This window comes from Haliotis rufescens, unplaced genomic scaffold (assembly GCF_023055435.1).
Source record: "Haliotis rufescens isolate VD_foot unplaced genomic scaffold, xgHalRufe1.0.p SCAF_15, whole genome shotgun sequence".
NCBI classification, from domain to species: Eukaryota; Metazoa; Mollusca; class Gastropoda; order Lepetellida; family Haliotidae; genus Haliotis; species Haliotis rufescens.
This window is the reverse complement of record NW_025963835.1, coordinates 13058423-13083337: the sequence shown is the minus strand read 5'-3', so window position 1 is coordinate 13083337 and position 24915 is coordinate 13058423. Positions and strand designations below refer to the sequence as shown.

Genomic DNA, 24915 nt, shown 5'->3' with positions numbered 1-24915 from the left:
GTTCGTCACACAAGTCCAGTTTGGCACACCCGAGCGACTGATTTGTAACTAATTTGTAATTAGTATGATTATTTAACATGAGCGATGATTTTCTTGAAGAACCAATATACCCTTTAGCTTGGGACAGTTCATACCCTTTATAGAACTGCTTTTGTTAGTTTGTGTTTTGTTAATCAAGACAGTAACCAGTGATCGATATTGTGAGCTGCCAATAATAGCCTGACAACCCAATCCATTTAGCCGCCTCTTACGACAAGCATAGATTGCCGGATACCTCTATCTGGGGACAAGTTTGATTTTTGATACAACTGCTCAGAGAACTTCATATCATATAACAGAGACGGCAGTTGTGCAATTTATGCCGAACATGTAAAACAACTACCGTATTCTAGGGCTATAGTTTGAACATTATTTTTAATGGCATTGAAATATAATAAAGATTTCGAAACCTCTTGCTTATCACTTTTGCCATGTCATTGTAGTGTTTTTGTATTCCATAATCCCTTTAGATGCATTCAGTGTGAATATGAAGATATCCACCTGCAATATATGCAACTGAATGGATACTGAAAACAATATATTTTCTTCAATGTATTTACATATTCCTTTTTACACATATCCTTTGATATTCATACATTACTTCAAAATTCGTCGTGGCTGGCCCTTCTGTTCATCTGTCCGGCACTCCCAAAGGAGTTACAACCTTGAGCATAACATGCAAACGGATATTATCCCCACCCTATAATAAACAGAAACATTGTATACATTCGTTTGTTAAGAAGAAAATAATACAGTTTTGACTATATGATTCGCCCTGGGGTCCAGCCATGACTCTGGAAACTGGAAACTAAGATCCTGGATCATAACATGGAAACGGTTCATTTGTATCTAGAAAAGTACACGTTCAAGCTGTCAGATTTGCCATCCACCCCTTTAAAATGCTGACAAAATTACGAAATATTTGCTGTATTTGCAAATGTACATTTTGTCATGATTGCGTAAATATCTAGCTGAGCCATACAGGCCCCATATGTCTCTTGTTAAACACACTCTTTACTTAGTTGAATGTGTTTCGTCATAGCCCGACAACGTGGATCCCTGCACATAATATCGATCGATGTTTGTCGATCACTTAACAGGCCGCCGTGATACAGCAGTAATATAAGTGCGGCGTTACATAAAACAATTAATCCTACACATATTCATCACCATTACTTTCAAAACGTGATAGTTTATAGTTGCTTTGTAAACGTTTTAACCAGAAAACAATTCAATAGCATGCACGTGTTGCTCTAAAGGAAAGACTACATATATAGGACCAATCTGAAACGCTGTCATCAGAAGATACCAGCGTTAACACGTGAGAAAATTTATCAGAAGAGACAAGGTAAGATGCAGCAAACGTTTTAAAGATAGATCGTGTTTATCTCGTATGTCGAATGATATCAGAGTGAAGGCGACCTTGTAGAATAGTTGTTTGTTTAGGAAAAAAAAGACACTGTGTTTTTCATTGAAGAGCTAGATAACATGTAGAAGTTTCCAAGCTAAATTGAATTTGAAATCGAACGTCAGTCGCGGAGTCTGGTGCCTCAACATGATTGTCACAGGTGACATTACATATTGAAACTACCAAGCGGTCAGATTTAATCATAAACGAAACAATTTTCCTTGCTATCAGCAAAACCATTGTCCACAACGAATTCGATATGACTGGAGGAACGAATAATGAAGATTCTGAAATTCCATGGTAAAGATGTGCTTTGTAACAGGTTATTTAAAATGAAGTTAATCTACTGTTTCATTTGTATTGTGAAAAGGCTTATATTGAGATATAATGTACTTCCCAGGAAATGACTGGCTGGTTTCTTTTACTCCTCGTCCTTGTACTGTCCTTGTACAGCGCTGGTAAGTTGTTAATTTCTGTGCACCTAGCTACATGTATAGCATGATGCATGTATTTTGTTTGTTTGTTGTATAATGCCACAGTCAAGCTATATCACGACGACTTAAAAAAACGACTACGGACCAGACACACCAGTGATTGTGGAGTGCCGTGTTAAACAACAAACATAACATTATATGAATGTTATGCTTTTTGTTTAACACGGCACTCCACAATATTCTCGCTATATTACGGGCTCCCACTAAAGAATTGAGGCCGGACCACCCAATCCATTTAGTCGCCTCCTACAGGCATATATTGCTTGGAACGAGTTATATTCAGAAATCCAAACATGGTCACTGATGATGTCCCAGTTTGTATACACCGCCAGAATTGGTATCCAGCAACCTATGCTGGTCTCGGGAGGTGACTTGATGGATAGGGTGATTAGGCGCGGAGAGACTAGGTCTTGGTTGATTGCGTATTACCATTCTCAAACGGCGTGAATCTTTGATCAAAGCGTCACTGGATTGTCTCGCACAGACCCGATTATTTGCAGGCAGCCATCAAAAAGCTAGTATGCGGACAGCACATACACACTTTAAATACCACCCCACTGATCCTGGGCTATGGTGCTCTTCCAGATCTGGGAAAGTAACATGTTGTCCCTTTGTGAGATAAATTTCACCCGTTTCCAAGCGACCGATGTCATGTTTCGTTCTGTTTCATTTAGTCCCAGCATGAGTTTGTTGTGCAACCACACAGATAAAGATAACGAAAACCCGGCACTTTATACCTGTGTTCATGTTCAGCAGATCGCACGTGTATGGGTTTTGGTTACTTGAAACTTGAATTACTTGAATCTGTAACTTGAAATTAGCTACTCGTTGGCGACTGTAACAATTGCGATACGTTTCGACCACAAAAATACATAGTATACATGATTCCTTGTGACTTCTTCATAATCTTGATGTCATTTCAGATGTTGCGGAAGGATACAGTCGGAAGGGATTTGTTTGTAAGAAAAGCGCAAATGGGCGTTCTGGTGACTGTGTGAAAGGTAAGTGCAGGACAATTTACTTGAAAGTTATCCTCCCTCATCACCAGTTAAATAACGTAGAAGGGGGACATAAAAACCAAGAACCTAAATTTTCAGCGGAAAATTAATGGGAAAATTCGTCATGAGACTTAGTATATTAAGTTTGTATCTAGCAAGTTGCGAACAATACATTTTCTACTAATGAGTGCGAGTGTAAGTGCAACGTAACACCGTTTTGAGTAGTATTTCAGTTATTTCATTTGAGCTCATGTCATGGCTGGTTTGTCCGTCATCCGTTGTAAACATTTCAAAGTGGATATCATGTGACGAGCAGTTTTCTGATTCACTACAAACGACAGTAGTCTGCATTTTACCAGCACTTTAATCACTTGCTGCCACTGACAATCACTACAATTAAACTTTCTGCAGACTCTTTTGCCACATTACAACCCAAATGTACTGAAGAGCTTGGAATCTGAAAATCAACATTGTTGCAACGTTGGTATACTCTTAGTTAGAAATGGCCGCCAAACATCCGATATTATTTTTACATTCTGATCATGCTCTTAAATTATCTCAAAATGCAATTATTTGCACTGAAAAACAGCATCATCTCGGAAACAACTGGAGCAATGAAATGAAGCCTGTCCCCATTATTGATACAATTCAAATTTGTTCAAGGTTTTGACATGGTTTTTGCACATGATTTGGGTGATGAGGTGATTTCCAAATGGAAACACAAAGGTCAACCAGAATTTAATTGTGTAATACAGTCAATAGTAACACACGATTAATGGAAAATAATTAATATTGAAATACACAGTTTTGTTTTAGGTTTACTATCAAAGAAGGCAATACAATGGGTCAAAATAGAGGCAACAGCAATAAGTTATATTTATGTGAGTGCACTTATTAAGTTTTAGAATTGTCACTGTCGATTGTCTTGAAACAGTCTCTGTACTTAAATCCGGAATAGTGTTGCCAGCAAGAAGTCGGTGGTTTCAGTCAGGTATCCCATCTACACAGCCATATCGTATTCGTCTTCGTGTCACCCTTATACAGGTACAACCAGTCTTCTAGGAACAGTCCCATCCCGAATTTCGCGAACAATTAAGCCTGCCATGTTTTTAAACTACCAGGGGCGGTAACTCTAAATTTCACTCACTCGCTGCCACCAGTAGTACTCGACATTTTATCAGCGCTTCTTCCATTTGCTGTCACTGACAATCACTACACATATACAGTTTCTACTGTCACATAACAACCCCCGTTTGTTGAAGAGATTGGAAACCCGAATTTCACAATACCTTGGTATATGTTTATTGGACTCCAATTATTCAATATTGTCTTGACATTTTTAGCAAGCTCATGCTTCATCTCAAAATACAATTACTTGCATTGAATACACCATCTCCTCGGGATCTGTGAAACAACTAGATTAGTAACACTGAATATTTAGTTTATTAAATGGCAAATACCTTATTCATCATTCACACACAAGCTCAAAGAAATATATTCATAAAGTAAGTGGGGGATGTATTACGCAGGGCATGGAGAGAGAAATGATCAGATACTAAATCCTTTTGTCACATTTGTATCATACAAGGTTTAATTAGTTTCATTCATTTTGACCGATAACAGTGACCGTGCTAAGGTCACATGAGAAAGTTTACGCTGATATTTTTTTCAATTTAAAATAACAAGCAAGTTATACGCATCAAATTCGCTTTGCATTCTACATTTGTTATTAAGGGCATTACACAACTGAGCTAAATCTATTTGTTGTGTACATAGAGATGACCGATAGATCGGGTTCTCTTGGCCAGTGCCTTTCAATGTGAAGCACCAGACCACTTTCGACTTTCAATTTGACATAATGCTAAAAGTTCAGGCTGACCAAATTAACTCAGTTCATAATAGTTTTGAGACATACCTATGCTCACGTGTGATGATGCAGCTCTTCCATCAATGTCCCTTTCGGCCTTTTCCCAAAGTGTTTCTTTATGATTGAAGGTACACTACTGCTCGATCAGATAAGTCAAACTGAGCATTTCAAATACAACGTGTTTGACAACTTTGTGGAAGTGCTCCTGACTTCTGATTTTGTGTCCCAAAACGTTCAAACTGTGAACAATAACATTGATGTCTCGTGTAAAATGCTGTGTATTGATCACGGTCGTTTCTCATTCTGATGGTGACCTTGTCGTTTCTTTGACGCTGTCACTGTCACAATATCCATGCAGGCTCGAGCTGTTATTATCAGTTCTTCAGTTCTTTAGTTCTTCAGTACAGAGTCGTACAGTTATGAACTCCTTTGATGACTCGACTGTTTTCCATTTTTTCACAATGGATGTAAATTCGTCTGATAAATCAAAGAAACCGCCCCATGTTGATTACACTGCGACGAAAAACCAGCGCGGTTTGCCTATGTACTTGTTCGTACTGTTCTTCGTACTAACAGGGGACACAGGTGGCACAGTGGTCCAATTTGCCGCAATTTGCCATGCAGAGTTGCGTCTCTTCGGCACGCCAAAAGCCTAAGATCATGGGTTTGAAACCCATTTCACTCTTGTTATGTTTCTTGGTATGTCAACCGTGCTAATGAGTTTCACCAAAGTGTTAAACGTCTAAAACCTGCATAACTACGGGCTTTCCTTCCACATCAAGCCGGCACGCCGTGATATAACTGGAATACAGTTCAAAGCAGCATTAAACCGAACTCACTCATTCACTTGTACTAACAACTGTGCTTCTCAATATCCATTAGTTGAAGATGTTCCTGACCTTTCTTGAGTATAATATTGAACGTTGCTTGTTTGCACACACAATAGCAGGAACACCATATTAATAGACATGTCAACAGTGCCAACGTTTGGAACTATATCAGTATCATGCACAACCATATTTTCATATTGTTGGTCTGTTAAACGAACGGGTTATATGTTACAGACAACTCAACTATTGACTACTAGGATATTTACTGCAACGTAGCAATAGGACAATTATTGGCAGCACAACTTCCACTCTAGTACCTTAGTAGGTCTCTAATACATGCCGAGTTAAGGGCTCTCGCGAACTTAATAGACGGCATAGCGTCAAATACAGGAAATACGGTAGTTTGATATCGGATGTTTTGGGCGTTCTGGGCCTCAACCCTGACTGCTTCGATGATGAAAAGGCATATCTTGAAAGTCCATCAGAAAACACTCCCCTTCAACACGAAAACAATGTCCCAACTGAAGTGACAGCTTATCAAACTTGATAAAATTTATTTCAGAACAAAATCAGGAAAGTCATACACGACCCATGCAGATTCCTGGTTTCAAAATATCCAGCTCCGGCAGCCTAAAAAACTGCTGTTCAGTCATACTCAGTTACATTGCTAATCATATTGTGCCAGCAGGCTCGACCAATCCTAGTAAATCTACAGGTTAATGTTGAACATCATATAGATCGGGGTTGTAATCTTGTTTCATTGAGCTACGGAGAATGTACACACAAGATTGTCAGCCATTGACAGCTGTGAGGTGTGAGTTACCGTGATGTTGGACAATTTTTCGTCCACATCCAAGTTCGGGGTGGAGAGGCATTTATTTTGAATTTATTATTGTTTACTGGGGGGGGTGTTTTGAACACTTATTTTGAACAACTCACGACTATGGTGTTTTTAATGTTGAACTTTAGTAATAACTGTTACATATATAACTACCTGTGACCACTTTTCGGAATGTTCTAAGATTTAGCACCATTTTCAAGGCGCTGTTACTGTCATGGTAGAATGGAGATACATTTTATATAAAATTATAATAAAGAGGTATCTACTCTACAGTGGGACTACATCAAATTTCAAAACACTGTAGGTTCATCTCCTAAATAAATCGGCGCCAAATAGAATCTGGCCAAGTGCGGCGTTATACAATGAGTCATTTCATTACAACATATTTTTACCTATTTATTTTAAGGTTAACGTAAATCAGCTTCACTGGGTTTGAGATTCACAATGGGTTTGACGATGATATCACGTGATCTGGGATGTCGCTGCATGCCGAAATCATTCCATGTTGATGTATATCTTCATTATTTTTCCGGACGACCAGCACGAGGACCAGCACGAAGACCAGCACGAAGACCAGCACGAAGACCAGCACCACCAAAACCAAAAACAACAACGCCAGCACCAGCTGATCCATGCTCATCGAACCCATGTGCTAATGGAGGAACTTGTATTGCAAAAACACCGTTGACTCTCTTATGCAAATGTGCTGAAGGATTCTCAGGTGGCCATTGTAGAAGAGGCAAGTACCGTTCAATATTGATAGATAGTAATGCCCCACTCCAACACCAATTTCGGAAGTCACCTCACCTACATGATGTAACCCACAAAAACTAAGCCCAGAAATTCTTTGCTCGAGCATATGGAGTCTACATCTAATGGGTATACAATGTGTGAATCCATTTCTGGTGTCCCACGCCGTGATGTTGCTGGAATATTGCTAAAAGCGGCGTAAAACCAACTCACTCACTCTAATGAATATGCCTCTTCTGTGCGCATTTTCAGCAAAGATATGCCTACAAATCCGTGTAAATGAGAGATGGAGCTCTCGTTATTTTTAAGGAAATGCTTTGTTAGTTTGTTGTTTAATGCCGCGCTCAGGAAAATGCAGCTATTTGATGGCAGTCTGTAAATTATCGAGTCTGGAAATCCAGTGATTGATATCATGAGCATCGCTCCAAGCAATTGGGTTACGATGACATGCATCATTCAAGTTAGCGAGCCTGACCACCCTATTCCGTTAGCCGTCTCTTACCACAGGCATAGTCGCCTTTTGCGGCAAGAATGGGTTGCTGAAGACCTATTCTATGCAATTATGATACGATGACATGCATAAACCAAGGCAGCGACCCTGACAGCCAAATCTCGTTAGTCATAGCATTGATTGCTGAAAACAATTCTTACTCGGATCTTCACGGGGGTAATCAAAGGCAATTGATTGGAGATGTACAATTAATAAACTGGATAATCGGGGATGATGGAGGGATTATGAAGAGAAAAAACACATGCTTGGAGGTGAGCAACTTTATAGAAATGATATTGGAGTTTGAGTTATTATTGTCTTGATTATAAAGGCTGCAAAAGGTACACAATTTTACCTTCTCCAGATAATTTGCAATAAGAGGTTTTTCCTGTCATCTTTCAGCCGCAGACAAGTGCTTCAATCAACCTTGTATGAATGGAGGGATCTGTAAAAATAACCCGAATGGACGCACTTGTAGATGTTTGCTTGGATATGAAGGAGCTAATTGTGAACGAAGTAAGATCTTTCTTTTCTTTTCCACCACGTACCTTAAGGGAAAAGATGTTGCAGCAGCAATTTCCTGCTCATTTCTCAATGATCGTAATAGAATTTAGTCATATATTCACCAATCAAAATGAATCATGTTCACCTTAACTATCATGTGGTATTGGTCCACGAATATCACAAAATGAGTACATGTACCAGAGAAAATGCTGAGAGTTAACACTTCTAAAACCCTATGTTTTCAGAATGTCCACAGAAGAAACTGGATATTCTTCTTATCGAGGACGTATCTTCGTCTATCTCCAAAGACGCATACAGGCAGATAAAGGATTTTGAAGTCGAACTGCTCTCTTATGCCCGCATACAAAACAATATAATCAATGTGGCTTTCTTGGTGTATTCAGGAAAGGCTGAAGTGAACTTTTTGCTGAATTCGCACCCGGACAACAAAGAAGCCGCTATTCGAGATGTAAATGCTCAAAAACAAAAAGGTGGTTCCACCTTCCTCGGTGATGCTATCAACATGGCTTTATCTGATGTGTTTGTAGCGGAAAATGGCGACCGTCCAGACGCAGATAACATTGTTATCTTATTTACAGATGGTAAAAGTAGCAAAAAGTCAACCATATCAAGGAGCATAGGTCGTCTCCTTACAGAGGCAATGGTTTTTGTTGTTCCAACGTCATCAGACCTCGACCTGGAGGATATTAGCGCGGTAGCGTCACCTCCCGATGAAGAACATGTTTTCTCTTTGAGCAACTCTTTGGCACTTGATGAAATCAAGGAGAGAACCATCTATATGAAGTGTGGAGTAAATGTTGCATTAAAGGTATAAACACTGAAGATCTTTTGCAAAACCCTGATATTGGAAACATTATGTTTCATGAATAAAACAGGTGCATGATAGTGCTGTTTTTAGTTTTCTTTTATTTGTATTGTGTGTAACCACTTTCATTGCATAAATATGTTCATGGAATATCGAGGACCAACTGAATAGTTTTCTTGAACTTAGATGATTGTTCTCAAGGAGTCATTCCCGATATGGTTAATGCATTATATTGTGGTTCTTGTTTCAGCCTTAAAGATTAAGTCATGTAGGCAATATTTCATATACAGAACACAATATTACATAGGTTACATTTTACATAGCATCGTCAATATTGCAGCCATATCGCAATAAGAAGTTAATTATCATTAAATACCTGTTAACAAAGGAGAGTAAGCAGTTAGGTCAGTATCACAGGTTAAGTATGAAACAAACCAGAGCAAAATGAATACAGATAGTTTAAAAGATTATTTTGTATTAATTTTAGCCATGCTATAAAATACTAGCAGCCAAAGTGTTTAAGCCGTGTTCACTTCCTGCGTGATTCCCAGTTTGAAATATGCCATCACTCTGGTCCCCAATGGCTGTATGCAATAATAATCAATATTAAAAACCAAACTACAATCAAGGAATTACAGCATCAATTACAGCATCAGTTGATGTTTTTTACAGTTCAGTTAAGATGGACTAACGTGCCACTGCCAGGGGGCATTAATGTTACCTACTTAACATACTTAGCAATATTACAGCTATGTGATGGCGTGTAAGTAATCGAGTCTCCAGTGATTATCAAGTATTTGTTAACTTCACATCATCTTTGCTATTATTTGTTACTACTCTGCATATATTGGAATGGAACCCCGAAGACTGCTAGTACCTGTATAACAGCGACAAGAGGACGATTTAATGCATTGCCAAAGTACAGTTTTGATACCTATTTGGAAACACTGAATTCCTTCTAGCTTCCAACATTGCCTCTTCCGTCCCCACCCTAACCTCCCTCCGGAAGCACTGAATTCTGAAAAATATTATTCTGGTAAGTGCTTCTCGGGCCTTCTAATTCCTGCTGTTGTCACTTATTTGACCCAGGTAATGCAGGGAGATATTGTCATCATCTGGTCTGTCTGTCCATCCGTATTTCGTTTTCGGAGTATAACGTGAGCCGTGAAATATGTTTCCTCCAAACTTGGAACATGTATTAACCAGGGGCTGAAGTGGTGCCTTTTGTTATTGTGGGGTCCGGGGTGATTTGTCATCTTCTAATGTCTCTTCTTGATTATAAAGTTATGTTGTTAGATATAAGTCACTGATTTTTGTGAACTTGCGTGGTGATTTGCTGATTATAAAATTCAGATTTGTGCATACCGATTTCTTGGTCAGTATATGAGTTTAAATGAAGAAATCACAGAGGGCATATACATATATACATTATGTTTAGTCAGGTTAGCGGCAAAGTGTTTAAAGTTGTAACTTCGTGGGCGAATAGGTAACTTTCAGATTAATTCTTTCATTAAGCAAACAAACTTAAAATATATGTTATATAGAATAGTACTCCTTTTTTAAATTATTGTCGGTATTCATTGCAAATAATTACTATTAGTATGTGTCTAATTATAGCTTACCAAATGCAAAGTTGTGGTGACTCCAATAGTCAAAGGATGTGTGGCAATACATTCTGTGCAGAAAATACGACCGAAAATCTACAAAGAGTATGTTCTTCAAGTTTGGGGCACAACTGCAAAAACTGCCTTTGACATAAACGCACACGTCTCCTGATCATCCCACACGTGCTCTATGGGGGAAAGGTCAGCACTTTTTTTGTATATTTCTGAAGGTATGTAGTGAGTTACGATACGAACACGGTGGCCACAAGCGTACCCTTATTTGAAGTTAAAACGTGGGCCAGCCTGGGGCGCAAACGCCACGGCTTGGGACACCAGTAGGTCAGTATGCAGTAGTTTTCACTGACCCTTCAGAGGACAATATGCGGTGGCGTTCTGGTAGTCATAGTGATCCCATACCATGATATAACAATACATTTCCATAACCATGCTACTTCCACGTCTACCAGGAAAGTCCAGAGTGATTCTGGACTCTTCCGAAACTATTGCGCAATTCTCTTAGTGTCTACGCTCTAAACACCATTGACGTCTGTCTGTTAATGGTGGTACAACACAATGGGGCACGGTTGGCCCAGTCGTCAAAGGCGCCGCGATTTTCTGTGCAGAGTTGCGTCCCTTAGGCACGACAGAAACCTATGATTGTGGGTTCGAATCCCGGTTCGCCCCGATTATGTTTCTAGGTTTGACAGCACCATAACCGTGCTCGTGGGTTTCACCAAGGTGGTAAACCTATCAGACCTGCATCACCTCGGGCTTTCCTCCCACATTAAGCTGACACGCCGCAATATAACTGTAATACTGTTAAAAGTGGCGTTAAACCCATCTCACTCACTGGTACAACACTTGGTCGCCCTGTATTTGGCTAAGCTGCATAATTTGTGTCTGGAAAAAGAATATATGACATCTCGGTTCCCTTTCGCCGAATTTTTCCAGTTTGAATTTTTCCAGCCCTGGGGCGATTATCACGTTGTAGATGCATTCCCACTCGGACCATAAATGCTGCATTAAAAGAATGGCAGAGGGCTAAAGTCTAACTGTGTTTAAGGAAAGTCAACAAAAGTAATGAAAGAGCGATTTAACGGCCGTTCACTGAAGTGTTAAAATGAATATAAAAGCGACAAAACCATTTTCATATTCACAAGAAACATATCATGACCCTTTCATTGGAGAATATTTATGTAGATAGATAGATAGGATATGTATGTAGATACATATGTCACTTACAGGCAGTCGTCCTCAATATGGATAGAGAAAAACTGTAACTTTCTTGTTTCACATGTTGGTGCCGCGAATCCGAGCAGACATTTAAAACTGTAGCTGTCACAACTGAAGCCTCATGAGAGATCGCTTCATGTTTACAAGTTTGGCTAAGACTTTAGTCTGTGGATAAAAATGCCGATACAGACAGTTTACAGAAGCTGATTGAAGCGGTTTGCGACTTGTCTCTTATTTGATGTTATGTCTTTTGTCGTACGCCGCACTATGAACTATTTCAACTATAAATAACGAGACACTCTGCCATATTTCAGATATTTGACATTTATTGACAAGTATTATGGGTTAGACATTGGTTAGAATTTTACGCCGCAATGGCAACTGAAAAAAACAGCATAAAAACAAAATAGCCTGTCGATGTTTCAATGCTTACTGAGGTAAATAAATGTATCACTCTTGATATGTTCTCCACCTTGGTCTAATGGAAATACAACATATTTCACCAACATTAAACACAAGGCACAACATGTCTGGTGATAATCTAGCTCTTTCTGATGCTGATCTCAAACCTTTCGTGTCTTCATTACACACCCTCTGTTCTTTCTATGACTCAAACGTGGTGGGATTGGGGTCACAGGGACAGTTGGAAATAAAGAACGTTTCAACGAATTGTCGTGTGTTGTTGGTTCAGATATTCACATTTTTAAAGCAAACACAATGTGTACACATTTCGAGAATGTACCAGACATGATTTCTGAGTCGACTACAAATCTGGTACAACACTTCTCTAACAGTGAGGCATATATGGCGCAAATTACTTTACCTGAGAATTTAAGGATTATGCTCCATAATAATAGCCACTAATCGGTATAGGGTAATACACGATGGCCGTTTTGATAAAAACAACAGAAATATAACATTGCCACAACATTGTCACAACAGTTGGAAGACTGTTCGACTCTTTCGCTTACTCATATCATGAGACTGGATGGAGACGTTAACTGACTGTTGAGTCTTTTCCGTTTGTACTTACCTAATTGAGAGAACATGAGCAGTTATAAGAACCATTAGTGTTTTGTACAAAACTCGTGCGCACTCGTTGATGTCTGAAGAAAAGTTGAATTTTCTTTTTGTTAGCTCATCTGACTGTCAGTGTTCATAAACATGTTTTGACCTCTACTTATACATGTATACATATAACGGGGCAATTGCTGATTGTGCGTGATGAAAGAGGCTGTTCCTATAAGAATCCGCTGAGCTACAAGCCCTGCGTCTCTAATTCTTTGAATGTTTTCCTGGTCACAGTGGATTTAAAGTTAATGCTTAAATATTCTTCGTAAGCACAAGTTCTTAGGACTCGACTTGACTGAAAGCTAACCCATGAAAGGGCTAAGTATGGTCGCAAAATCTTTAACAAGACATTATGAACCATATGTATGGTCGGATGGTATGCTGACATGTCAAAGTGTCCTCTTGATTTCTTGGGGATATTTATGGTGATAGAGTCTTGGATGTCATGCGTACTACTTTAGCCGTTAATACCAGTGTCATACGCATGTTTCATATTAGTGAGAGATATAACATCCTATGTACGCAAGAGGGATGTTTATTTCAATAACAGTCTGTTCATGGAAATGCTGGAAAATATGATTTGGTCACAAGTTTTAGACAGACAGACAGACAATTTATTCAATAAAAGGCCACTGGCCCAAAATACATACATATACAGGAATACATAAAGCCTGCGCAAAATGACATATTTACAAACTGGGAAAATTTACATTATTTAATTTTTTTATTTATTTTTTTTACTTATTCGCAGTGGATTATTTACTATTTACCCTAAGTTGATGAGCTTTGGTAAGAAAAATAGATATTTTATATAAGGTATCATATGCATCTGAGGAAATAATAGAGATAAAGTTATCCTGAAGGTTAGAGGTAATATATTTATCTAAAAGTGCATTACGAAGGGAGCTGTAGGATTCACAAATTAATAATACATGATATTCATTTTCTAATAAAGTACTTATTTTAAGATAGACAGAGAGGGCAGAGTCTTTCTTCATATGGTGTGGCATGGTATCTTCCAGTATTTACTGCTATTGGAAAGTTACTGCATCTGAAGCGTGATAAAATCCTTTTTAAGTGAGATGGAAGTGGTGAATTTAAGTAATATTCAACATTTAGTAGCGATTTAAAATGTTTATAGGAATAAGAGTCAGATTAACTGTTCACATTTACACTCCAGGTTTGCTGCAAGTTGTCAAATAGTCTCTGTTTAAACATGGAAATAAAAACATTTTCTCCATGCATATCCAAATCCAAATGTGAATAAAATATTTTTAATGTGTGTGGCCCAGGTGGTGCGACCTGAATCATCCAGAACAGCTAGCATCTTGTAACACTGATATGGTAGTCTCTCCGGGCTCAGTTGTTACAGCCTGCACCAGTACTTCACAGCTCTTGTCATATTTGTAAGCTGTAAAGGAGCTCTACAACACTCACCAAGCACCATCACATTACATGTACTTCTTGACACTTTAAGAACTGATTTGCACACCTTAACTTGAATATCCTCAATGATTTTGCTGTAATTAACACCCCAAATTTCAGAGCCATGGCACAGGATAGGAGTTACAATACTATCAATAATTTTGAATAAATCTTTGCATGGAATATCACCAAGTTTCTTCTGATATCTTTTTATGGCAAACACAGCTTTGGAACTCTGAGCAGCTAAACATGTTTGAGCCTGGGTTCACACAAGTTTGGGGGTGAACATAATTCCTAAATATCTGTAAAATGGAACAACATCAATGCTTTCACCATTATATGACCACTTTTCATAACTTCTTAGGGGACCACCATTTCTAAATACCATTACTTTTGTCTTCTTCAGATTGACTTTCATACCATTTTGTAAACAGAATAAGTGTAGAGCATCAATTTTCTTTTGTAGTTAAACTGCTGAATATGATACAGATGAAACATCATCTGCAAACATAATGGCAGAAACATTTTTAAAATCTTGTGATATAAAAACACCTTCTCCTCCGCAGTCTTCAAGTTGAATTAAAAGCTTGTTTATGAATATTATAAATAGTTGTGGACACAAAATACAGCCCTGCACGGTGCCAATATTACATTAAAAATAATCAGTTAGTCCAGTTGAAGCCCTTACACAAGCACACAGACTTGAATACATTGATGAAATTATATTGAACAGTTTACCCTTGATCCCAACATCATGTAGGCTTTTCAGTAGATTATCATGTCTTATAGTGTCAAATGCCTTTGAAAAGTCAACACAGAGGCAGTAAATTCTCCCCTTTCTTCTCCCTGCATATTTTTGAGTCATTGCCTGCAGACTAAAAATATTGTCAATAGTTGAATAATTGGACCTAAATCCTGCTTGTAGTTCATCAATTATGTTATTTTTCTCACAATTAAACAAATTTAACAATTTCCAGAATAATTTAGGATTAGCTCTTGATTCAATTAGTTTTTGTTGCTGTTGATTTTGTTAAGATTGTCTTTTAAGTGCAAAAGTTTTCTTGAATTTAGATCGCAACACCCTGAACACACTAATATCTAAACAATAGTCTCTATGTCCTCTCAGGGCACGGTATTTTTCATTATTTAAGTTTTCAAGTTCACTGTCCCACCAAGGTGGTTGACTGATCTGTCTGGATTTATTATGGGTTGAAGGAAAACAGTAAAGTCTCTTGTTTATAGATGCTGCTTCTTGGTAGACATTCACAAGTCGACAGAGTGCAGTATTAACATCTGTTGAAATTATCTGTTCAAATTCATCTTTGAGGAGGTCATACAAGTCTTTAAACTTGGATTTAAAGACATCTTTATTATCTTCCTTCCAAGGGTATTTGTACCATGGATTAACTTCAAGTTCACTAAGCAGAGAATCATCATTGTTCTTGTTGAATTGTACATTACTGCAATCATTACGAGCAAAATTAAACCTGCAAAACACTGGGAAGTGATTTGACTCATCTCGTTCACCTACTCCAAAGTCAGATATACATTGAATGAGGCTAGGGGAAGCTATCATATAGTCAACCGTACTGGCACCATTGTGTGTAATGCATGTATATTCACCTTGCTTGTCTCTGTGACATCTTCCATTCAATATATGTATACTGAATAATTTGCACAATTCAACAAGTCTCTTTCCAAAATTGTTGCAGTTATCAGAATCTTTATTGTTCCTCGGTACTTCAAAGCTGTCAGTTGGGTAATCATCAATTTGCTTTTGGATAAAATGAATGTTATCTTCAGGTATGTAATCAAGGAAGGTTTTGGTCCTAGCATTCAAATCACCAGCAAGAAAGAGTTCCTTTTCTGGTTGATCATGTACAATCTCTGTCAAATAGTCCTCCAATACTAACATACCATCTCTATCTTTATCCTCATAGATAGGCGAGTTTTCAGATGATAGATATGTCAGAATCAAGATTGTATCCTTGTCAATACCTAATCTTGATGTGTCAAAATGTTCATATATCCTTGTTAAATATCCATCAATCACCCACGATTCTCTAATAAAAATTGTCACACCACCACTGTATCTACCAAACTTCTTAGTTTTTACCCGAACACTGTTGTATAATCGAAAACCGGAGATGAATGTTCTAAAGTCATTTACACTACGAGCAAAAGATTCATACATGGCAATAAAGTCAAATGCAGCACAAAAGTGTTTTACCTGAGATGTGGGGTTATCATATTTATGTAATCCTTCAATGTTCCAGGACAAAATATCAAACGGTAGGCCATGGCCACATTTTCATTTGTTTGTGTTTTGAGACATCGGCATGTTGAGAGTTGCCTCCCTTTCAGTAGGCGCTTCCCTTCTTCCGGGTCCAAACAAATCCGCCCATGTGCGATTGTTTCTTGGAATCTTGTGTCATAGTGTTGATCATGGGTGATGTTCTTTATTGATTTCGTGTTTCTGTCAAAGATGAACACCTCACCTTGAACTATCAAATTGTTGAGTCGCATTTTAGGTTGTTTTCCAGCTTCTTGATCTTGGGCGAACCAGGGTGAGAGGGCTCGTCGATCCTCGCGCACTGACTGTGGAAAATCCTCCATTACTCGTGTCCTAGATCCCCGCTCCAGTGATTCCCGAGCTTGTTTGAATATCAAGCCCTTATCCTTGGTTAGGAGAAGTTTGGCAATAATAGGAGAATCTGCTTTCCGTGGATTCAGTCTATGGGCACGTATGATTACAATCGCCTCGCTGTTATGAGTGTTCAATTTCTCACTTAGGAATGATCGAATTTTCTTCTACGACTCGTCCCACGTTTCACATTTTGATCCCTGGATTCCATGAAAAAACTAGATTATTACGGTGGTCTCTACACTCAATATCGTCCATCTTCTCTTTGAGGTGATTCACTGAAGTCCGGAGTTGTTCATTTTCCTCGCCGAGGTCGTGTAGTTGACGATTGACCTCGCTCATTTTCGCCGCAATATTGCTCACTTTATCATTCAGGCATTCAAACTTGTCGTTCATCGTTGAAATACTTGTCTTAATGTCTCTCAACATTTTCATCATTTCATTTTCATTTGTGTTCACTTCGATTGAGCCACTTTCACTTACTGACAAAGTAGTTTGTTGCCTCGTGGTCCGACCGGTTCCGGGGTTTGACTCGATGTCGCCACTCACAATCAGCAAACAACTCAGCAAGATCAAAAGTCTCAAGCACATTTTTACGCTTCTCTTTCCGATTCTTAGGGACATAGGTCTTCGTTTGGACTTGTTTGGTTGTGTAAAACAACCGATTTTGGCCCAATATTGGGCTATAGAAATCCCCATTTCAGGAGCACGAGATGAACACGTCCTCACGCTAGCCGGGCATGCGCAAGTTTTAAGATGAGCTGAAACTGTGTGTACATGATAATGGATATTAGGACATTCAATCTTTCATTAAAGGAACAACTGTCTTTCTATTTTGCTGAAGCTATAGATAAATCTGAACCAAATTTAGTGAAACTCATTTCTAAACTTTGTGCATGTAATAAGATTGAAACAAAAATACTTATTTTAAACCATTAAACGATTAAGACTCTTTTGTTTACTAAGTACTTGCATCCTAGTATTAACCTAAGAAATAAAATAAAATTTTAAGTTGACAGGAACTTCAGTTAAGTGTCTGGTCTTTGTTGACATTTTAAAAAAATAATATCTAGTTGAGCCACAGATCTTTTGGCAATTTTATGAATTTTTCATCTTACAGCTTAGAGCCGACTGAATGGGTTCTTTATATCTATTTAAGCGCAACATTCCAGCTGTGCGGTCTGTGAAATAATGCGTCAAGGCTAAGCAATCACGTGGCTTAAAGCGCGCCTCGTTGGGATTTGATACAGGTAATCATTCCAAATCTGAATCTCGACGGTGGTGACGCCAGAGAATAATCAGTCTCGATTATTCATTAGCTATGAAAGGCAACATATTGGTGAAGATTATATGAATGGATCACTGAAAATCATTGACGACACCTGGTCTTTGCGAAAAAAGGTAAGAATATCTTGCTTTACCGCTTCCACAATTTGCATAAAAACGTAAGCGTTTGTTGGTTGACTTGCGGCGCACAACACTGTTACTTCCATACAACGGTGGCCTGTAAATAAATCGAATTTCACCAAACAAACCAATGATTGTCAGAAAATGTTACTGATCTAGAATTTATCCCAGCTTATATAATGGTTGAAAGGCGATACCATAATCAGTTACGAGAAATCGCCTTCACTTTAATATGATGTTGCGTGCAGGAGGCCACATAAAAAATAACAGTTATATATAAAAATATATTTCAAACGTGGCTTTCTTTGATATTGTGGTTTGAATTTATGTAACATTGATCTCTGAGGCTATATAAAATTCTGATGCAATCATACACGCTTATACTGTTTATGTAAAACTTTTTGCTTGACGTCTTTAAAACATTGATAGTATTGCGTTAAATAACAAATCACACATTCGCAATTGCTATATAAGCTAAGGTGTTACAGCATGTTGCTATACTTTACCTGTACTAACAGATCCATTTCCTTCAAATCCGCACAAGCATGATCCTGGATTGTTGGTACACACAGCCTTTGGATCACAGGTTGATTGGTTCCTAAACTAATTGAAATCATCTAATTAAAACAAACATGTCATGAGAAAATACAGACGAACAAGATTAATACCGAGTAACTGATAACTGAAAATAAGGTTTAATGTCTCAACTGCCTTGAGCTGCTGAATCAATTTAATGCATGTTGGCCTTATTGTAGATTGTATGTAACCGTCTTTAACATATTCGGACGTCGTCATTGGTGGGATCAAGCATGTGTTGTTTACTCATTAATGGTCCTGTGCTTTAAGAGTCTACCTTGGAAAAGTAGGCCATGACATAATTTCATTATTTTCAGTTTTAATTATTATCAGCTCTTTCTTCGGAGATCGACGATCTGTCGTTATGACCAAGTTTGATGGAAAGAAACTTCCGGGTTTTGTCCTACTGTTACAGAATTAAAAGATGTGGTAAACATCACAATATTTATTGACAGAACAGGTTACAAAAGCCTGTCAAAAACAAAGAAGTGTGATTGGTTCATGCCAAGAATGACAGTTTTGTAATTTAATTGCATGAAGCCACGGTCTGAGACTGTGAACCATCGTGGGGAATCGTGTTATAGATATATATAACCCAACGGAATACGATGGAACTAATTTCTTGTAGATTACGATTTCCGCTGATTACAAAAGAGATTATTTTCAACATAGGTAGGCAGTTGATAATACACGTTTTTGCTTACTATTGAAAACGCTTAACCAAACTTCTGACATGCATGACTGCCACAATAAAGTGCCTACCACAGTCATGGAACCACTACTCATGGGTTCAAATTCCAGATTCGCTCACATTACAGTCCTTATTAGTCAACACCGTACAAGTGTTTGTGGGATTCTTTGCTCGCCCTATTGTACGATAATACGATATCGTCTGTATATCAAGAGGACCACATGTGTATATACGGTATTTTATATAACGATTGCAGTACACTAGGCTGGCAAATTAGAAGTGAGACAGAAGGTAGCAGCGGTTTCTTTTTTCGCTTTTTGTTCATTCGTTTTTCGAATAACGAAAGACAGCAGCCGGTTCGTTATTCAAGGCTGTATATTGAACAACTACAGTATATGTCGTCACATATACTGAAACTTTAATGACCGTTTCCTGTATGTGTAGAATACAGGATTCAGTAAGATAGTAACTAAGAATTCATGATGACATCAGCATTAAAGAGAACAGACGCCGGGTCAACGCCTTGCGTGGAAGAAATAGATGCCCGGGTGTCTAATAGAAGCAATTTGGTCGTCAATCATACTGTAACTGCTTACCTATTCGCAGAGCTGACCAAGTTGTAAGTAGTGACCCATCTGTTGTATCATCTACAAAATATAGTGATATATATCTCTGGAAAATCACATTGGTGAAACCGGTAGAGTAAATTATAGAGATCATCTGTGGTTTGGTTTGTTTCTTGTTTAACGACGCACACAGCAATATTCCATCCATATGGCGGCGGTCTGTAAATAATAGTCTGGACCAGATAATCCAGTGATTAATATCATGAGCATTGATCCGCGCATATCATCTATTGATTTTTGTGTGTAATACCCCTTTCACATACACGGATTTTTCTTACGAGTCCTTACGGATCGCCAACTCGTAGTCAATCGCAAGCATCCGTAAATAACTCGCTGGTATCCGTATACAACTCGTCACTACTCGCAACAACTCGCAGACACTCTTAAGAATCCGTGGAAGGAGAAGCAAATTTATTGACATGTCAAAAATCATCCTACGTTTGTCCACGGATTGATTTGTTCGTAAATAACTCGTAACAATCCGTTAGTATCGTAAACCGCTCGCAACAACACGTAACCATCCGTAAACTGCTCGCAAGAATCCGTGAATGACTCGTAACAATTATTTGTAAGATTTGTTACGGTTAGTTAAAAATTTGTTTACGGATTATTTACGGATTATTACGAGTGCTTACGTGTTGTTTACGATATTATTTGGGTCGTGTTACGATGGCTTTACGGATTGTTACGAATTATTACGAGCACTCTACGTGCAGTTACGAGTGTTACGATGGCTTTACGGATTTTGTTGGTTTTTACGCTAAGTATTTTTACGTACAGATTTCTGGATTAGCATATTGTTTCATTTTGTGAATCGACACGGAACACAAGCATACACGCCGTTATGAGGCAGTGTTAATACAGTTGAGTATCTTAGGATGTAGTTACATTCAACTGTACAAAAAGTTTGTCTACCTTGAAAAATCACCTTTCTTGCAGAGCACGGATACCAAACATTGTTCCTCGTGTAGTGGAGGGGGCGCAGTAAGAATGTCTTGTATTTACCTTTTATGGGCCTTGAAAATATTGAGCTATGTAGATTAAGTATCAGTATTTTGCAAGACCCCGTTTATCATATTATGGGTAGGGTTCTTGGTAGGATAAAACCAACGGTTAAAACGATATGCAAATACAAATGTCAAGTGGGGACTATTTTCAGTGTTAACAAACAAACATGGCGTCTCCTAGGCGATCGAGTTAGAATTAACCATCGGGAATCTGGAGAAACTACTGGAATAATATATATCAAAAGACTATTTTAATATGCTAAAAATCAGTGTCTAACTATGACGTAGCTGAGGCATTTTACAAGTATTGGCAACTTTGGACATATAAATCGCGAAAAAACTTAGCGAGGCCACTAGCCTATCGGGATCAGTTTCCATGTCTGTGCTTGTAGACCTCCGCGGCTTGGAACCTTTTCCCCAAATTAAAATTCCCAAATTCCCCAAATTTGGCCGAAATATGTCCGAATTGTTACCTTTCTTACTTGTTAATTGTATTGTATTGTCGCTGTGTGTTCATCTGACTGCACTTCGTAACGTTATGACAGGACAGGCAAACTCCGATTGATTGCCGCGAAATGCAAGTAGAAACAATTTGTGCAGGCAGTTGTTGTTTTGCCTATATGTAGTTACGCCAATGCATAAGAAACCTGTTCCACTTTATTGACTGTTGTCACTGTCCGACTGACACATCACTTCCCCTCTGACGTAATATATATATTATTGCGCACATTCCACGAAAACTTACTTTCCAAGAAGAGATTTTTCAAGCACAGAACTGAGGAATGACATTTTATGAAAAAGAGATTATCACTTGCGTTTGGGGATGGTAGATAGTATTATTAGAAATGCACACCATATGTTTATCTCCAAGCACACTCGCGTGATAACCTCTTTGGGGTGAGAAATAACTAATGTGATAAAAGTCATTTGTGCACTTATGCAAATATCACGCACTTAGATGTATTGTTTACGTCATTCGATTCTTATTGTGGTGTAATATCGTTCGATCACACCAGAACGACGTCATAGCTGAAGATTTTTTTATGTCATCCAGCAATTGTCCTTTTCTTAGACGGCGGTCATGATCATACCATTTTTCCACATATTTGCTATGTTTTTCCTGAATCTTGTCAATCACATTAGTGTCAAGAGGGACAAAAGATTAAATGTTATCAAATGATTTCATTGGAATTAACAAAAATGACAAAATCAGGTCGTACAATGGATGGACCTCTATGTCCAAAACACAAGCATGGCGAAGATGGTAATAATTTAAAATGATCGAGCCACGACATCGTGTCGATTAAGATACTGTGTTTGTGCCAAAGCTGGGCATCCACTGACAATGTGTTGGACAGTCTCATTAAATTCATTGCATCATCTACATTTGATATTTACATTTTGATGCAAAATTGGGAATTGACTGGTCTTGAGCAGCAAACAGTAAGCCTTCTGTTCAACTTTTCAAGTCAGCTGACGTCACCCAAGCAAGGACTCAACACACGGTACATGAAATCGATGCAATGGTCTTACTCTGGGCCGATTTGATCTGGCACTTCGCTCAGTTGCCACTCATTTCTGTACCGTCAAGCAGTACAGAATCATCAACAAAATTAAATCGTTTTCTTCATGAATCTTGACATGCTTCACAAGAGACTTATTATATTCAATCTAATGTCATAGATACAAATATGAAATTTTGGTGCTCGATAGTCACATGTTGCCGTTGTACAAAGGCAAGGAAAACTGTTCGTTGTCATGTCACATAAGGCCACAAGGTTGCGCTGAACTCAGTATCTAGTCACGGCCCTGCATTTCCCCGGCACTGACTGGACAAGTGTACGAATTCTGACCTTCGGAATACTGCGCCATGTTGCTTGTAACGCGTTGGCCATTTGTGGTGTCTGCGGCGTGTTCTGACGTTGACGTAACCGTCGATCGAGTTCATCCCAGAGGTGTTCGACTGGGTTTAGATCTGGATATCTCGCAAGGCGTTAATGTTGGCGTTATGAAGGTAGTTTACCGTGACATGAGCTGTGTAGGATATCCAACCACCACACACACACACCATGGCACTACCGCCACCGAACTTGTCGAATTCACGTACACAACGTGGGGGAAAACGCTCTTTTCGACGACATTTAACAGGTTGTTTTCCATCTCGCCGGTGAAGAAGAATTCGTGATTCATCGCTAAACACCACACTCGTCTCCGGTTTCTCAAATTCCAAGGCTGTCAGGTATGGCACCAGCGCAAGCGTCGCTGTCGATGGATCTGTTGAAAAACAGGGACCATAACTGGTCTTCTAGGTCGGATTCCAGCCTCGCGAAGATGGTTACAGACAGTTTGGTCCGATATCCTCCTCAAACCAGGGATGCGTCCTGCAGTCTCCGTAGCTGTGGCATGACGTAGATAGAACATTGTAGCCATCCTGTGCAGGGAGGGGGGGGGGGGGGGGGGGGGGGGGGGGCGGGAGGTAGCTCTTGGTCAGACGGTTCTCGGACGGTCTGCAGTGGAATCGAACTGTGTGTATCGGTCCCAAAGGCGGCAAATAGTGCTGTGATGAACGTTGAAGTGCCGTGCAACAGAGGACTGTGATTCCCCTCTTTAGATACGTCCTATGGCGATGCTCCGGTCGGCAGCGCTAAGTCTCAATTTGACAATTGAAGTTATTGCCTTATGCTGCCTTTTTATAGCCACTACCACGAGTTACACTTACACGTGCATTTTGCTTTACTGTTTTCCTCCATGACGTTTTCCTCCGTGGACAAATGTGAAACCAATGCCGTTTAAGACATTGCAAATAGACAATGGCTGCGTTTTGACGCACCGTTTTTCGAATATCCGGCCAACCAACATTTTCCAATAACATATATCCAATTTATATACCGGATTTTTTGGGAAGCCAGGTTCAATGCACTACATACTACCCGTGTGTTTCTTTTTTTGAAGAGTGTATAGACCTACTAGTATTTGATCCAACTGGGGGTCATCATGTTAATATATTGTATCAACATTGTTGACATTAAAACAAAATTATATTTGGGGGTATATAAGGGTAGGATTTTATGGTATCGCCTCTCTCGCTTGCTCTCACGGCAGTTCAAATAACAACATGACTGATGAATCAACCGCGACAAAACTAGACACCATCTTGGATCAGCTAAATTCAAACAAGACAGAAATTGAATTGGCAATCGATTCCAAGTTATCAGCAATACGGAAAGAGTTTCTGCAGACATCTGAAGACGTAAGAAAAATAAAAGCCTAAAAAGAATACAGCTGGTCACGGGAGGGAAACAAAATTCAGTTTGGTTTCAACACAGAGTGTGTTGACAGGTTGAATAAAATAAAACAGTTAACATACTCTGGAACTTTATTAGAAGTTGATAGTGCTATTGGTTCAGAGATCCAGAGATTACAGCAGAGGAACAAGCTAATCAAGATTGCAGATTCATCAGAAGGTGGTTGGGAAACAGTCTGAAACTACGTGACAAACGATTTAGCAGATGATTCTGACGATGATAAGAAAATTACAAGGGCTGATTTAAAAGCAGTGAGAAAAATCAAGCAAAAACGAAATC

At 38.8% G+C, this 24915-nt stretch overlaps 1 protein-coding gene and 1 long non-coding RNA gene across 3 annotated transcripts; both read left to right on the top strand.

The window, feature by feature from the left end:
- The first annotated feature begins 1348 nt into the window (after positions 1-1348).
- On the top strand, positions 1349-7210 carry LOC124111302. 2 transcript variants are annotated; one of them, XR_006857411.2, is made up of 4 exons: positions 1349-1387; positions 1848-1905; positions 2865-2942; positions 7031-7210. It is a non-coding gene; the product is annotated as an uncharacterized LOC124111302 (long non-coding RNA). The 2 variants fall into 2 exon arrangements; XR_006857412.2 differs by having other exon boundaries at positions 7019-7210.
- Positions 7211-8123: 913 nt separating this feature from the next.
- LOC124111303 (matrilin-2-like) lies at positions 8124-9077 on the top strand. Its single transcript, XM_046470963.1, has 2 exons — positions 8124-8233; positions 8467-9077. Exons 1-2 carry the CDS (start codon positions 8149-8151, stop codon positions 9054-9056), a joined length of 675 nt encoding a protein of 224 aa, XP_046326919.1. The 5' UTR covers positions 8124-8148; the 3' UTR covers positions 9057-9077.
- The last annotated feature ends 15838 nt before the right edge of the window (positions 9078-24915 follow it).

Excerpts from the sequence above, each read along its gene's own strand:
- LOC124111303 (XM_046470963.1), top strand. The coding sequence starts at position 8,149 with ATGAATGGAGGGATCTGTAAAAATAACCCGAATGGACGCACTTGTAGA. Across the intron at positions 8,234-8,466 it reads AGGAGCTAATTGTGAACGAA|AATGTCCACAGAAGAAACTG; the intron begins GTAAGATCTTTC and ends CTATGTTTTCAG.